General features: G+C 43.3%; 1 protein-coding gene across 1 annotated transcript; it reads left to right on the top strand.

Annotated features, from left to right (window-relative positions):
* Positions 1 to 16,149: 16,149 nt before the first annotated feature.
* Positions 16,150 to 17,094, top strand: LOC141167460 (olfactory receptor 5P81-like). The gene has a single exon (XM_073654861.1). The coding sequence runs from the start codon at positions 16,150 to 16,152 to the stop codon at positions 17,092 to 17,094; it is 945 nt and encodes a 314-aa protein (XP_073510962.1).
* The last annotated feature ends 370 nt before the right edge of the window (positions 17,095 to 17,464 follow it).

Raw genomic sequence — 17,464 nt, forward strand, 5'->3', positions numbered from 1 at the left:
AGGCCTTATTCATCTATGCATCAAATCATTAACCAAAGCGTTTTTTTCTCTTTCTATATTTGGCTTAAACTCAAGAATTTGCGTTCCAGCAATTGATAGAAGAATACGTTGAGCTTTCTATTGTCACATCACATTCAGGACTTGCTCCTGCTGCTGTTCATATTCCACAATACTTCTTCCTCCTTTTTTTCATTCCTAGTTGGTCTTCCTGGTTAGGGGTGAGCAAATGTTTCAATATTCGGTTCGGATTACGATCGTCGAATCTGCAATATTCCAATATTCGCCAATTTATACAGTACAGACCAAAAGACAGGACACACATTCTCATTTAAAGATTTTTCTGTATTTTCATGCCTATGAAAATTGTACATTCACACTGAAGGCTTCAAAACTATGTATTATCACATGTGGAATTATATACTTAACAAAAAAGTGTGAAACAACTGAAAATATGTCTTATATTCTTGGTTCTTCAAAGTAGCAACCTTTTGCTTTGATGACTGCTTTGCACACTCTTGACATTCTCTTGATGAGCTTCAAGAGGTAGTCACCGGAAATGGTTTTCACTTCACAGGTGTGCCCTGTCAGGTTTAATAAGTGGGATTTCTTGCCTTATAAATGGGGTTGGGACCATCAGTTGTGTTGTGCAGAAGTCTGGAGGATACACAGCTGATAGTCCTACTTAATAGACTGTTAGAATTTGTATTATGGCAAGAAAAAAACAGCTAAGTAAAGAAAAACGAGTGGCCATCATTACTTTAAGTAATGAAGGTCATTCAGTCCAAAAAATTGGGAAAACTTTGAAAGTGTCCCCAAGTGCAGTTGCAAAAAACCGTAAAGTGCAACAAAGAAACTGGCTCACATGAGGACCGCCCCAGGAAAGGAAGACCAAGAGTCACCTCTGCATCTGAGGATAAGTTTATCCCAGTCACCAGCCTCAGAAATCGCAGGTTAACAGCAGCTCAAATTAGAGACCAGGTCAATGCCACACAGAGTTCTAGCAGCAGACACATCTCTTCAACAACTGTTAAGAGGAGACTTTGTGCAGCAGGCATTCATGGTAAAATAGCTGCTAGGAAACCACTGCTAAGGACAGGCAACAAGCAGAAGAGACTTGTTTGGGCTAAAGAACACAAGGAATGGACATTAGACCAGTGGAAATCTGTGCTTTGGTTTGAGTCCAAATTTGAGATCTTTGGTTCCAATCACCGTGTCTTTGTGCGACGCAGAAAAGGTGAACGGATGGACTCTACATGTCTGGTTCCCACCGTGAAGCATGGAGGAGGAGGTGTGATGGCATGGGGGTGCTTTGCTGGTGACACTTTTGGGGATTTATTCAAAATTGAAGGCATACTGAACCAGCATGGCTACCACAACATCTTGCAGCAGCATGCTATTCCAACCGGTTTGCGTTTAGTTAGACCATCATTTATTTTTCAACAGGACAATGACCCCAAACACACCTCCAGCCTGTGTAAGCGCTATTTGACCAAGAAGGAGAGTGATGGGGTGCTATGCCAGATGACCAGGCCTTCACAGTCACCAGACCTGAACCCAATCGAGATGGTTTGGGGTGAGCTGGACCGCAGAGTGAAGGCAAAAGGGCCAACAAGTGCTAAGCGTCTCTGGAAACTCCTTCAAGATTGATGGAAGAGAGTTTCCGGTGACTACCTCTTGAAGCTCATGAAGAGAATGCCAAGAGTGTGCAAAGCAGTCATCAAAGCAAAAGGTAGCTGCTTTGAAGAATCTAGAATATAAGACATATTTCAGTTGTTTCACACTTTTTGGTTAAGTATATAATTTCACATGTGTTATTTCATAGTTTTGATGCCTTCAGTGTGAATGTACAATTTTCATAGTCATGAAAATATGGAAAAATCTTTAAATGAGAAGGTGTGTCAAATCTTTTGGTCTGTACTGTACGTCGAACATTCGTTGAACATTATCGAACGCCAAAAGATTCAATGGGGGGCAAAAAAAAACGCATTTACAAAACCATCAAATGGGCCCAAAAGCTTCCAAAACACATCAAATTAGGTATAGACACCTGGAAAGTGCCATCAATTGACCCAGAGTACAAGAACTATAATTATTATCATTATTAAAGCGACAAATATTTCGTGGCACTTTACATGTGAAAAGGGGTCACCGCCAGTGACTCACTGACCGGTACAAGAGGAGGGATGACCCTGCCTGCGAGGGCGCACAAACAATCTACAAGGGATGGGTGAGGATACAGTAGGTGAGGGTTCAGCTATTTCTGCAGCGGTATGCCGGGCCGAGGCTTACCGCAGATTGTATGCTTGTCACAAGAAGTGAGTCTTCAGCTTCCTTTTCAAGGTTTCCACGGTAGGTGACTGTCTGATGTGTTGGGGTACATCGTTACACAGTAGGTGAGATGCACAGGACAAATCTGCTAAGAGCCTAAATCACATTAAGCTTCCAGGAGCTCACAACTGAGCAGATTAACCCCTGCATCAATTAATATGAAGACAAAAGGCTTCTAATGACTGCAAGAGTGGGAGGAATTAGATGCTGCAGTCTTCTTTGTCCTTTCTGTCACGGTAAACCTATGACACCTTGCAAGCTTCAACACAATGTTCACAAGGTAGACAGCAGCGGTGGTCGGCCTCCTAGACAACGAGCTAACTGCTTTATGATGATAGAGTTCATGATCTCCTTAGCTTGCTGCTGGTACTTTTCTGTGGGAATGAACTCATCTACAACCAGCCTGGAATATTTCCAGTGAATTATGGCACGATGCCATGATATTAGCGGTGCACCCAATACCAGAAATGAAACCATCTACAATTTCCATACCTCAGGAATTTTATTTGGTAGACTGACTGACTGCCCAAAAATTAGTTTCTCACAAAGAAGTTGAAGACACACTGAGTGTCAGTAGGTGCAAGTTTCTCCAGGATTTTAGAGATCAGAGCTGGCAGAACAGAGAGAGCAACACGGTGGCTCAGTGGTTAGCACTACAGCGTAGCCTTACAGCGCTGGAGTCCTAGGTTCAAATCCCACCAAGGACAACATCTTCAAGTAGTTTGCATGTCGTGTTTGCGGGGGTTTCCCCCATGTTCTCCTCTTTCCTCCTCAGTAAAAAAAACAGCCACATAGGAGTGTTCACAGTTCAAAAAGTTCGGGCCTAACACCACCATTTGCATGTCCAACAGATTGGAGAAGGTGTATTTAAACCTCTTAGCTTTATCATGTGTAGGAGGAGTCAATCTTTAACATGACCACAGCTATGGGACCAAGGCTGGCTACTGTACTGAGAGAGGATGGAGTACGATAAATCAGACAAACTGCTAGACTGTGAGTGAGATGCAGGTGGAGATGTCACAAAAAAAACGGCAGACATTTTCGCTTCTGATACAGCTGATGGGCTCTCACTCAGCATGACTGGAGCATGTAGAGAACCAGAGGTTTTGCAGTGGGAGACCTGTATGACATTACTTGGCACTGTAACAGAGGAGGAGGAAGCAGCGGATGCGGTTGATGGGGCAGCTGATGGTTGTTGAGGTGCGGTGGTCTGCATTTCATCGCACTGAGATTCCCAGCATAACATGTTTTGTGTGCATGTGAAAGTTCATGAATTATTGCACTTTTTTACTCTACTGACTTTTTTTCTTGCATAGTATTCAAATAACGTGAGTTGACTCATCCTTTGCGGTGACAAAAATGGCCAGATTAGGCAACCCTTGCCGCCTCTGCAAGCTGCAGACCAGCGGATGCAGTGCTCCTCGTGCTTGCATCACTCTGTGTCTGCGCCGTAGGGTGAAACGTAGCCTCCTCATCTTCCTCCTCCACCCACTCAGATGAGCAACTTAGCTGCATGTCCCTGGGTTTACATCAAGTAGGATCTTCATTCTTGTCATCATCCAATGCATAATCCCATTCCTTGCCCTTAAAGAGACCCTTCTCCTCTTGTTGCCCTGACAGCGCAGTACAGCCTGCATGAGCTTCAGGTATCTAAGTCACATCAGGATCACCTCCCTCCCTGGTGGTTAACTTCTGGTGGCGAAGGTAGGGAACCTGCTCGTACCCTACTTAGTTCTGCTCCGAATCCAACCTAAAAAATTTTTTGGCATCGGTGCAGATGCTTTCCTCTTCTTCTTGACTCTGTGAATGATTGTAGTACACTTCTGATGCACATTGTACAGTATAGAATGGGTGAACCGTTCTACAGACTCACCCATCTGTGGTTCACTACAGTCAATTGGGCAGTCTGACAGTTGTGACGCGGGGTGAATCATGGGTAATTGGAGTGCCACCTCTGTGAACTGTACTGTGTGTGACATGGGGGGGAGGAAGAAGAGAAGAGGCCACTTGAAGCAGCACTTGCCATCCACTGGAATATCTGCTCGTTCTGGCCCTTATCAACAAGGTGTATCGCTGTGCGGTTGCCAAAGAAAGGGAGTGGAGTAGCCCGTACAGTAATAGAAGTTGACAGCTGTCTTTGAATAGTACATGACTGTGTTGGTTCACTAATGTTTTCACTAACATTACCACCTACCCCACGTATACCTTGAACACCAAGCCTATTCCCCCTTCCACCATGACCTCTCTTTTTCCCACTCATGTTGCTCAGACACTGTGGTAGGCGAATGCTATTAGCAAAACAAAATTCAATTTTTTTCCTCTGCAACAGCTGCACACACCTGAATTTCAGCGGCACTAAATGACAAGTCAACATATGGCTAGCTGTATAACGTTAATAATATAAGAAAGTATTTTTTTAATGTGGATGAGGCTTATATAACATACGAGATATTCTCCAAACTATTTTAAACTGAGATGTCCCCTGCTGTATAACGTTAGGAACCAAACAAAGTATTTTTTTTTACTGTGTATGAGTCCTGTGTAACATATGAGATATTCTCCAAACTATTTCAAACTGAGATGTCCCCTGCTGTATAACATTAGGAACCAAACAAAGTATTTTTTTATTGTGGATGTGGCCTGTATAAAATATCAGATATTCTCCAAACTATTTCAAGCTGAGATGTCCCTTGCTGTATAACATTAGGAACCGAACAAGGGTATATTTTTATTGTGGATGAGGCCTGTATAACATACGAGATATTCTCAAAGCTATTTCAAACTGAGATGTCCCCTGCTGTATAACGTTAGGAACCAAAGTATTTTTTTATTGTGGATGAGGCCTGTATAACATACAAGATATTTCAGACTCAGATCTAGCCTGCTCTATCACTGTATCACCTACTGTATTAGAACAGCAAAAATAGATTATTTTACTCTGCATAAGCTCTGCATACAGCTGATTTTCACAACCACTAAAGGACTAGGTGGCTTATAGCAGAGTGTAACATGTTTGAGAGAGAAAAATATTTTTTGGACTCTGGCTAGGAACAGAAAAAAAACAATTTTTTTACTCTGAATAGAGCTGAAGTTCACCACCACTAAAGTAGTACCTGGCTTATAGCAGAGTGTATTAAGTTTGTGACATAAAAAAATCTTTTGTGGACTCTACCTAGCAAGAGAAAAAAAAAATATTTCTTTTACTGTGCATACAGCTGAATTTCACCCACCAAAAAAATTACAAAGTGGGCTACTATACCTTGCACTATCACATTAGTAAATGAAAAAAAAAGATTTTTGTGCTCTGCTCTGAGACATAGCAATCAGCGAACATTTCAATGTTCGGCTCAGGAATGTTCGCCGAATAATTAAACATTCGCATGAATTTAATTGTCGAATGTTCACTGAACATTTTCAAACACCATAGGATTTAATGGGTGGGACAAGAAAACGCATATACATCAATTTCAAATGGGCCCAAAAGCTTCCAAAACACATCAAATTATGGGTAGACACCCGGAAAGTGCCCACAATTGACCCAGAGTACAAGTACTATAATTATTATTACTATTACACCTGCGTGACAAAACTTGGCACTGTTACAGAGGAGGAGGAAGAAGCAGGAGAGGTGTTTGATGGGGCGGCTGATGGTTGTTTATTGAAAATCAATTTAGTGTTTATCACGTTTGCGCACCAATTTGGGGAGAACAATATCTGCACCAAATGCTCAATTTCACTCCAGTATAACTATAGAAATGCATGGAGACTAAAACCTCTTCCACTACAGTCAACCCAATGGATGGAGACCCATTCAGAGTTCCCCACATTTCCATAAATTTGCGGCAGGCACCAGCAAAGTCTAATCAATTTCAATACAGTCGAAAAAGTGTAAAAAATACCCACATCTCTTACATTACAGCCAACCCAGGAGATGGAGACCTAACTAGGAATGTTCATATTGCCCTAAATGAGGCCCTAACACCACCGAAGTGGCATCAATGTCATCAGACTACAAGTAGTTTAATGCAGACCCAAACCTGTCCCACTACAGCCAACCCAGGAGATGGAGACCTAACTAGGAATGTTCATATTGCCCTAAATGAGGGCCTAACACCAATCAAGTGGCATCAATGTCATCAGACTACAAGTAGTTTAATGCAGACCCATACATGTCCCACTACAGTCAACCCAGAAAATTCAGACTCAATTGGAAGTGTTTACATTTAAAAAATAGGGCCCAAGACCACCATTTCCGTGGCCAACAGATTGGAGATGGTGGAGTTTAACCTCTTAGCTTTGTCATGTGTAGGATGAAACAATCTTTTATGTGACCACAACAGTAGGATTGAGGGCTGGCTGCAGTGTTGAGAGAGGGCAGAGTACGGTGAAACAGACAAACCGATTGACCGTGAGTTAGGTGCAGGCGGAGATGCTAGGGTGGATTGAGAAATGTGTGGTGTGATAAGAGAAACAAACACAGCAGGCATGTCCGCTTCACTTACAACTGACGGGCTGTCACCCAGCCTAACTGCAGCGGGTATACAGCTGGTTCTGTTGGACACCTGCGTGACACAACTTGGGACAGTAACAGAGGAGGAGAAAGGAGCAGCAGACGTGTTTGTTGGGGTGGCTGATGGTTGTTTATTAAAAATCAATTTAGTGTTTATCACTAGTGATGAGCGAGCACTAAAATGCTCAGGTTCTCGATGCTCGGATCGAGCAAATTGGAATACTCGGGTGCTCGACCCGAGTATCGAGCCCAATGTAAGTCTATGGGAAACTCTTCTAATTTTTAGGCAGCTCCCTCCTACGGTCTTTAGAGGGCCTAAAAATTGCCCAAATCGAAGGAAACAGTGCTCAAATCACATGCTAACAGCATGGGGAAGTCCCCTGGTAGAATTTCTTACTATCAGGTCACTGCTGTCAACAACGTTGTCAGAGTATTAAGCCACTTTTACGGACTCACAATAAAATATACAAAAACGAAACCAAAATGGATTTTCCTGGGAAATTTGTTAAGGAATATCCTTTCCTGGGTAATGACTTGTATATAAAGAAAAATAAATAACCAAAAGCAAAAATACTCCTCCACATCTTGGGCTATGTTCACACGTAGCGTTTTTGATGCGTTTTTGCACTTTTGCATTGCTTTTATCCTAGACAAATGCATTCAATGGGAAATGTAATTTCAACATTTTACAACCTTATCTGGCCATGTGGTGTGTGACACATAATCAGACACATGCATACAGTGCTGAAAAGACAAGGGAACAGCATGGGGAAGACCTCTGGAAGTATCTCTAACTCCCAGGTCACTGCCTAAAAGTGTGCCCATCATAAGTGATCCTTGGTGCATGGAAGATGTTTGCAGACTTGCAACAATTACCGTCCATGTCCTTTTCCCAGTGCAGCATTCAGTTGTCCCTACCCCATTCCTTGGAATGCAAGCGCAAGTATGCAGCCAGCCACCCACCCACAGGCTGCAATACTATACTGCCAAATTTTTGACAGCTGCTTGCACTTAAAATGTGGCCTTTTAGGCTCATGGAGGCAGAAGCTGTCCACAATCTTATGGCGGCGACCAGGAATCCATACTCGGTCCCCCGCCGCCACTACTTCTTCTGGCATCGTCTCCGCCTTCCACAAGCACGGGTCCCACAACATTACCCATGCCCTCCCCAGTGCACTTACTGGGAAGAACCGCCTAACCACAAACACGTGGACAGGTGAATGTGGCCAGCGACGGTATGTAGCCAGTCCACAGCTTTTTTTGCTGAGTTGTATTTCACCACAGCCATATTCTTTAGCTTGGTGAAAGGACTTGGGAAACCATATCTACCCAGCTGTCATTTCTCCCATGAAGTCCTCTCAAGCTGCTTTAACTTGAAATGTGGCCTTTTTGGCTTGTGGAGGCGGAAGCTTTTCATAACCTGATGCTGACAGTGTCCGGGAATCCATACTCGGTCGCCAGCCACCACTATTTCTCCAAGTATCGTCTCCACCTTCCACAAGCACGGGTCCGACAACATTACCCATGCCCTCCCCAGTGCATTTACTGGGAAGGACCGCCTAACCACAAACACGTGGTCAAGTGTATGTGGCCAGGGACGGTACGGAGCCAGTCCACAGCTTTTTTTACTAAGAGTTGTATTTCACCACAGCCATATTCTTTAGCTCGGTGAAAGGACTGTCATAGACTTTTTCTACTCTGGGTGTCATTTATCCCAGGAAGTCCTCTAATGCAGCTTGTTGCAGAAGCAATGGCAGCCCGTCCAACTCCAACTCGCACTTGTCGGTGGTGCTTTGACACACAAACATCTTTTTTTGCACATTTAATTTCATTACTACAGAGTTGGGCCATGGCCTGATCTGCAGGGTGGATTGAGAAATGACATGCATAAGCATGTCCGATCCACATTAAAAAAGTAGCCATAGAGTGTCCGGGAACTTTCCCCCCACACTTTTCTTAGCCAGGGCTGTTTCTCGGCAGAGATGGACAGACCCACCAGAATACCGGAGACTCCTCCATTGTTCCATGGCTTCTTCTTCAGGAGAGCTCATAGTGCCAACGTGAGGCCATGATGATGGTAGAGACCACCATCTGCTTAGTTTTCTGTTACTTGGAATGCAAGTGCATGTATGCTGCCAGCCACCCACCCGCCCACTCACAGGCCGCAATACTAAACTGCCAGCTTTCTGGGCAGCTGCTTGCACTTGAAATGTGGCCTTTTAGGCTCGTGGAGGAGGAAGCTTTTCACAACCTCATGCCTCTTGTCTATTCTTGGTCCCCAGCCATCTCTATTTCTCCTGGTGTTGTCTCCGCATTCTAATAGCACTCGTCCCTGAACATACAGTAGCAAAGCCATCCCCAATTTCCTTCTCAGGAATTTTATTTGGTAGACTCAGTGGCTGCCCAAATACATTAGTTTCTCACAAATGAGCTGAAGAAAGAGTGGCAGTAGGTGCAACTTTCTCCAGCCTGTTAGATTTTAGAGGGTGAATGGCAGCACATTGGATCAGTGGTTAGAACTGAAGCCTTGAAGAGCTGGGATCCTATGTTCAAATCCCAGCATGGAAAACATCTGCAAGGACTTTATATGTACTCCCTGTGTTTGCGTGTGTTTCCACCTCAGTAAAAAAGCAGCCATAGAGTGTCCAGGAATCTTCCAACACACTTTCCTTAGCCATGACTGCTTCTCGGCGGGGTTGGATGGTCCCACCAGAGAATCCTCTGGTGTGCCCTAGCTTCTACATCAGGAAAGTTCATGATAGCGCTAGCTTTGCAGGTGCTATGGGGCTCTTGAGCGGGGGAGAAATGTGAGCACTCAGAATCAAATCCTCTAGTGGGCACAATGTTTTTCAATCTGAAACAGCTTTTCAGTGGGAGTTTTATTTCACCACAGCCATATTCTTTAGCACTGTGAAAGGACTGGCATAGAGGGGAACCGTTTCTACCCTGGCTGTCATTTCTCTGTCACCAGGTTCCGCCCAGTGTCACACACGACCATGCTTGGCTGAATGTTCAGAGGTGAGAGCCACAGATCAGGCTGCTGTGTTACAGCTTTCAACAACTCTGCAGCGCTGGGAGGTTTGTCACCTAAACATTAATCATGCTATCTTTAGCACATGCTGTTGCCGCTTGGCCAAGGCAGTGCTGCAGAACTGTCAGCTTGTGACTGATGTGGTCATTTCGGAGATGGATTAGGTGGTGCATGAGCTGAACAATGTGATGACATTGAGATTACAATGGTGACGTTGTTTTTTATAATAAAGAAAGATCCTATTGTTTTGTTTGTTTTTACGTTATTTTTTAAGACAAATGCATATACCGGGAAATGTCATTTTAATATTTTACAATCTTATCTGGAAATGTGGTGTTTGACACATCATCAGACACAACCTGTTTCATTTATGATGGAGGGACTCTGAAAGTCATAAAGCCTATTTTTAAAGGGCCATCAGGTGGCCCTTACTATTCTTAAAAGGCCAGCAGTTGACCCTCACTATTGTTAGAGAGCCATAAGCTTTGTTGTTCCCATTATTAACGAGTGGGTCTCCTATACTGTTATTGTGCATCCAGTGACTGCAAGGGCTGGCAAAAATTCGGACGCAACCCAATACCCCATTGAAGAGTCATAGAGGAAAGTTTCAGTAAAAAAATATGTTCCCATTATAAAGGATCGGGTCTCCTATAGTGGTAATGCCCATGCTGTGACTGCAAGGGCTGCCAAAATATGGGAAAACCCCCACTACCAATTTAAAGACACATAGAGAAGGGCCACAGTAAAGAGTACGACATGTTCCCATTAGAAAGGAGAGTCTACTAAACAGTTATAGGGTATGCAGTGAGTCCAACCGCTGACAAAATTTAGGAAAAACTCCACTAGCAATTTTTATGTGATCTGTGTGATGGAGAAAACACAGTCTTAAATACCTCGCCTGTAGGTAACTATTTTGAACAGCAAACTGGTGTCAATTGCTTCACTGACACACTGAAAACATTTTTAATGGAGGCCAGAAATGGCAGTATTTTCTGAAAATGTATATGTGATCCCTTTGAGAAAACACAGTTTTAAATAGCTGGAATTTTAGCGCTGTAATATGGAAAGGACCTGGCTGTACTCTGCAGTGCCAACAAGCAAACGGTGCAAAAAAACGGTGTTCTCTGGATTTCTTTTAAGCAAATATTGGGATTAAGATCCCAAAAAAATTATTCCTGGCCCCTGAGACCTGGGCCTATTTCTAGAAATATCTAACAGCAGCAGCAGATAAGACTGGAATGGAGCCTCTTGTCCTATGTGCACTGTAGTCTGCTATATACCCTGCTGGCCTGCCTATATACACTGCCTGCCTGATAGCTCTTCAGATGGATTAGTCCTCAGAAGGACTGTGTGTTGAGATGAATATGTGTCTCTAATATAGTTTGCTATACCTACACTAACTAGAAACAAGCAAATCTCTCCCTATACAGTCTGATTCTTGAGCGATTGTGACGAGCATGGCGGCGCCAGGTCTGATATAGACCTGATGACGCTGTGTGGCCAGTCAATCACTGTAATGCCCACAACCACCATGGCAACGGCATTACAGTGTATGGCAGGCAATCCCTGCATGTTCATTGATGTTCTAAAGAGTGCCAAACATGCAGGGATGAGACCCGAGCTCCCGCCGAGCATCCCCAGAAATACAGTAAAGACCAAAAGTTTGGACACACCTTCTCATTTAAAGATTTTTCTGTATTTGCATGACTATGAAAATTGTACATTCACACTGAAGGCATCAAAACTATGAATTAACACATGTGGAATTATATACTTAACAAAAAAGTGTGAAACAACTGAAAATATGTCTTATATTCTAGGTTCTTCAAAGGAGCCACCTTTTGCTTTGATGACTGCTTTGCACACTCTTGGCATTCTCTTCATGAGCTCCAAGAGGTAGTCACCGGAAATGGTCTTCCAACAATCTTGTAGGAGTTTCCAGAGATGCTTAGCACTGGCTGGCCCTTTTGCCTTCACTCTGCTGTCCTGCTCACCCCAAACCATCTCGATTGGGTTCAGGTCTGGTGACTGTGGAGGCCTGGTCATCTGGTGTAGCACCCCATCACTCTCCTTCTTGGTCAAATAGACCTTACACAGCCTGGAGGTGTGTTTGGGGTCATTGTCCTGTTGAAAAATAAATGATGGTTCAACTAAACACAAACTGGATGGAATAGCATGCCGCTGCAAGATGCTGTGGTAGCCATGCTGGTTCAGTATGCCTTCAATTTTGAATAAATCCCCAACAGTGTCACCAGCAAAGCACCCCCACACAATCACACCTCCTCCTCCATGCTTCACGGAGGAGCCAGGCATGTAGAGCCCATCCGTTCACCTTTCCTGCATCACACAAAGACACGGTGGTTGGAACCAAAGATCTCAAATTTGGACTCATCAGACCAAAGCACAGATTTCCACTGGTCTAATATCCATTCTTTGTGTTATTTTGCCCAAACAAGTCTCTTCTGCATGTTGCCTGTCCTTAGCAGTGGTTTCCTAGAAGCTGTTTTACCATGAAGGCCTGCTGCACAAAGTTTCCTCTTAACAGTTGTTGTAGAGATGTGTCTGCTGCTAGAACTCGGTGTGGTATTCACCTGGTCTCTAATCTGGAATTTCTGAGGCTGGTGACTCGGATAAACTTATCCTCAGAAGCAGAGGTGACTCTTGGTCTTCCTTTCCAAGTGCGGTCCTCATGTGAGCCAGTTTCTTTGTAGCGCTTGATGGTTTTTTCAACTGCAATTGGGGACTCTTTCAAAGTTTTCCCAATTTTTCGGACTGACTGACCTTAATTTCTTAAAGTAATGATGGCCACTCCTTTTTATTTATTTAGCTGCTTTTTTCTTGCCGTAATACCAATTCTAACAAACTACTTGTAGTCTGATGACATTGATGCCACTTCAGTGGTGTTAGGCCCTTATTTAGGGAAATGTGAACATTCCTGGTTAGGTCTTCATCTTCAGGGTTGGATGTACTGGAAGAAGTGTGGGTCTTATCTATACTATTTCTACTGTAGTGAAATTGATGTCACTTTGCTGGCGCCTGCCACCAATTTTTTTAAATGTGGGGAATCCTGATTGGGTCTCCATCTATTGGGATGACTGTAGTGTAACTGGCTTAGGCCTCCTTTACAATAATTATACTCTAGTGAAATTAATGCCACTTCAGTGGTGTTAGGCCCTCATTTAGGGCAATGTAAAAACTCCTGGTTAAGGCTCCATCTCCTGCGTTGGCTGTACTGGAAGAGGTGTGGGTCTTATTTACGCTATTTCGACAGTAGTGAAATTGATTAGACTTTGCTGGTGTTTGCCACTATTTTTTTTAAATGTGGAGAATTCTTATTGGGATTCCATCTATTGGCTGTAGTGGAACCTTCCTGTTCTGCATTCTAAGTTGAGTAAGTTTGTATACCAGTCCTTGCTGCACTCCTGATACAGACTCTGCCTGCTGCACTCTGATACAGACTCTGCCTGCTGCACTCCTGATACAGACACTGCCTGCTGCACTCCTGATACAGACTCTGCCTGCTGCACTCCTGATACAGACTCTGCCTGCCGCACTCCTGATACAGACTCTGCCTGCTGCACTCCTGATACAGACTCTGCCTGCTGCACTCCTGATACAGACACTGCCTGCTGCACTCTTGATACAGACACTGCCTGCTGCACTCTTGATACACACACTGCCTGCTGCACTCTGATACAAACTCTGCCTGCTGCACTCCAGATACAGACTCTGCCTGCTGCACTCCTGATACAGACTCTGCCTGCTGCACTCCTGATACAAACTCTGCCTGCTGCACTCCTGATACAGACTCTGCCTGCTGCACTCCTGATACAGACTCTGCCTGCTGCACTCCTGATACAGACTCTGCCTGCTGCACTCCTGATACAGACTCTGCCTGCTGCACTCCTGATACAGACTCTGCCTGCTGCACTCCTGATACAGACTCTGCCTGCTGCACTCCTGATACAGACTCTGCCTGCTGCACTCCTGATACAGACACTGCCTGCTGCACTCTTGATACAGACTCTGCCTGCTGCACTCCGATACAGACTCTGCCTGCGGCACTCCGATACAGACTCTGCCTGCTGCACTCCAATACAGACTCTGCCTGCTGCACTCCAATGCAGACTCTGCCTGCTGCACTCCAATACAGACTCTGCCTGCTGCACTCCAATACAGACTCTGCCTGCTGCACTCTAATACAGACTCTGCCTGCTGGACTCCAATACAGACTCTGCCTGCTGCACTCCAATACAGACTCTGCCTGCTGCACTCTGATACCAACTCTGCCTGCTGCAGTCTGATACAAACTCTAAATACAAATGCATAGGCAACCAGCACTGCAGCGACTCAGTCCTTGTGCAGAGACTCCAGAAGCTCGACCTCATCAGCTGGAGCAATCAATCTTACCATCGGGTGCAACTCCCTCCAGAAACAAAGTAAGTCACAATTCATACATGAAGAAAGTTAGATGGCATACCGATGTAATAAAATCTTCTTTTATTCCATTTCCATTAAAAATCAGGGAATCGGCACCTTTTGAGGATGACGGCCGTTTCGCTTGTCTATCACGCTTCCACGGGTCCAGACATATGGTCATGGGGGTGTTCAGGGGTTAAAATACTCCCAACCCCACCCACTTGACCAAACAGCCATACAAAATGTTACAACAAAAATGCAAAATTAAAAACAATTGTTTTAAAAAAAATATTTGCAAAATATTCAAGGAACCATAATAAAAATACAAATTCTAATTTTTTGGGGAAGAATCATCAAGTGGGATACAATCGTGAAGTGGAACAAAATTTATTGGATATTTTAAACATTTTAAAAAAATTAAAAACTGAAAAGTGGGGCCTGCAATATTATTCGGCCCCTTTACTTTCAGTGCAGCAAACTCACTCTAGAAGTTCAGGGAGGATCTCTGAAGGATCCAATGTTCTCCTAAATGACTGGTAATGATAAATAGAATCCACCTGTGTGTAATCAAGTCTTCGTATAAATGCACCTGCTCTGTGATAGCCTCAGGGTTCTGCTTCAAATGCAGATAACATCATGAAGACCAAGGAACACACCAGGCAGGTCCGAGATACTGTTGTGGTGAAGTTTAAAGCCGGATTTGCATACAAAAAGATTGCTCAAGTTTTAAACATTTCAAGGAGCACTGTGCAAGCGGTCATATTGAAATGGAAGGAGTATCAGACCACTGCAAATCTACCAAGACCTGGCCGTCCCTCTAAAGTATGCCACATTCCACCTGGGAGACACACCAAATATGTGGAATAAGGTGCTCTGGTCAGATGAAACCAAAATCAAACTTTTTGGCCTCAATGCAAAATGATATGTTTGGCGTAATAGCAACACAGTACAACACCCTCAAAACACCATCCCCACTGTCAAACATGGTGGTGGCAGCATCATAGTTTGGGCCTGCTTTTCTTCAGCAGAGACAGGGAAGATGGTTAAAATTGATGGGAAGATGGATGGAGCCAAATACAAGACCATTCTGGAAGAATACCTGTTGGGGTCTGCAAAAGACCTGAGACTGGGACGGAGATTTATCTTCCAACAAGACAATGATCCCAAACATAAAGCAAAATCTACAATGGAATGGTTCAAAAATAAACATATCCAGGTGTTAGAATGGCCAAGTCAAAGTCCAGACCTGAGTCCAATCGAGAATCTGTGGAAAGAGCTGAAAACTACTGTTTACAAACTCCCTCCATCCAACCTCAATGAGCTCGAGCTGTTTTGCAAGGAAGAATGGGCAAGAATTTCAGCCTCTCAATGTGCAAAACTGATAGAGACGTACCCCAAGTTACTTTCAGCTTTAATCACAGCAAAAGGTGGCACTACAAAGTATTAACTGAAGGGGGCCAAATAATATTACACGCCCCACTTTTCAGTTTTTAATTTAAAAAGTTTAAAATATACAATAAATTTCGTTCCACTTCACGATTGTGTCCCACTTGTTGTTGATTCTTCCCAAAAAATTTGAATTTTATATCTTTATGTTTGAAGCCAGAAATGTGGCAAAAGGTAGAAAAATTCAAGGGGGCCAAATACTTTCACAAGGCACTGTAAATGAAAAGCCACAATGGTTCTGTATCACATCATGGCTAAAAACACCCCGGATATCTTGTGAGCCTCAAGTAAGGTAAACCATTAGTACAGAGAATATAACATATTATTATTCATTTAGCACATTTCCACTTTATCCACTTATATGTTTTTTAATCTATAGGAGAAAAAAGGTCTTGGACATTCATCAACAGAAATTATGTGTGAGGAGAATGAGACACAAGTCACTCAAATTCGTCTTCTTGGATTCCAAAGTCTATCTGAATATAAAACTCTTTTATTTGTATTATTTCTCCTGACTTACATGTGTATTCTTGGTGGAAACCTTCTCATTATTATTTTAGTGACCACCATTGACCACCTCAAAATCCCAATGTTTTTCTTTCTGAAACACTTGTCAATAGCAGATGTCTTACTAACCACCAGCATTATTCCCATGATGTTGGACATAATATTTGCTGAAGAAGGTATTTTGTCCATTTGGTGCTGTGTGATACAGTTGTATGCATTTGGTATATTTGGATTTATTCAATGTTTTCTCATTGCCATCATGTCATTTGATCGATATTTGGCCATTTGCCATCCATTACATTATTCTTCACTAATGAGTCCAGATCTTTATCTTCTGCTGGTTATTGGCTCATGGTGTTTGGTTGTTGTGTTGGTATCAACTGAGTTATTTGTTTTTTTCCAATTTAACTTCTGTGGCTTGAATTCCATCGACCACTTCTTCTGTGACTTTGGTCCTGTGGTTGAATTGAGTACATCAGACACTTCAGTTTTGTTATTGCAAGACTTTTTTATTTCCATCTTTTTGATATTTCTTCCATTTGCTTTTATCATTATTTCCTACTTTTGTATTCTCTTTGCCATCCTTAACCTTTCTTCAACTTGCGCTAAGAGAAAAGCCTTCTCCACTTGTAGCTCCCACCTGACCACAGTGTGTGCATATTACGGCACCCTAATCGCGGTCTACATGATTCCATCTGATGAGAGCTCATCCAATATCAACAAATACAGATCCCTTTTGTATTTAGTGGTGACACCATTGATGAATCCCTTTATCTACAGTCTGAGGAATAATGAGATCAAGAGAGCTATGCAAAAAATGATGAGTCTTATTCAAAGGGGATGGAAAAGATGAAACGTTCAGTTCTTGCGTTCCTTTCCGATAATTACTTTATGACATTGATAACCACTATAAATCAATGTCTTAAACTATTTGACCAAACGTTGGTGACCACCTAGTTATTATTAGGGTTTAGTCAAATCCGAGTTTGAGCATGCTGCTTCTACCTCTGCCTTGGTCGCTAGGCGGTGCAACACTGATACTGCAGTTACAGCTGGATGATGGCAGCACGTGGTTGTTTAGCTGTAAGATTGCAGAAACTGTTTGTCCATTTCCTGTCCACCTGTGTTTTGCTGCAGTGAGCTGGTAATATGATAAGTCATCTTCTGGGAGCCAAGGGCAAGGCTCTGACGTGCCCCCTGGGCCGTGTGTGCGGGAGAATACT

Source organism: Phyllobates terribilis, unplaced genomic scaffold (genome assembly GCF_046119375.1).
Source record: "Phyllobates terribilis strain yellow unplaced genomic scaffold, ASM4611937v1 Scaffold_11__3_contigs__length_659146591, whole genome shotgun sequence".
Lineage (NCBI taxonomy): Eukaryota > Metazoa > Chordata > Amphibia > Anura > Dendrobatidae > Phyllobates > Phyllobates terribilis.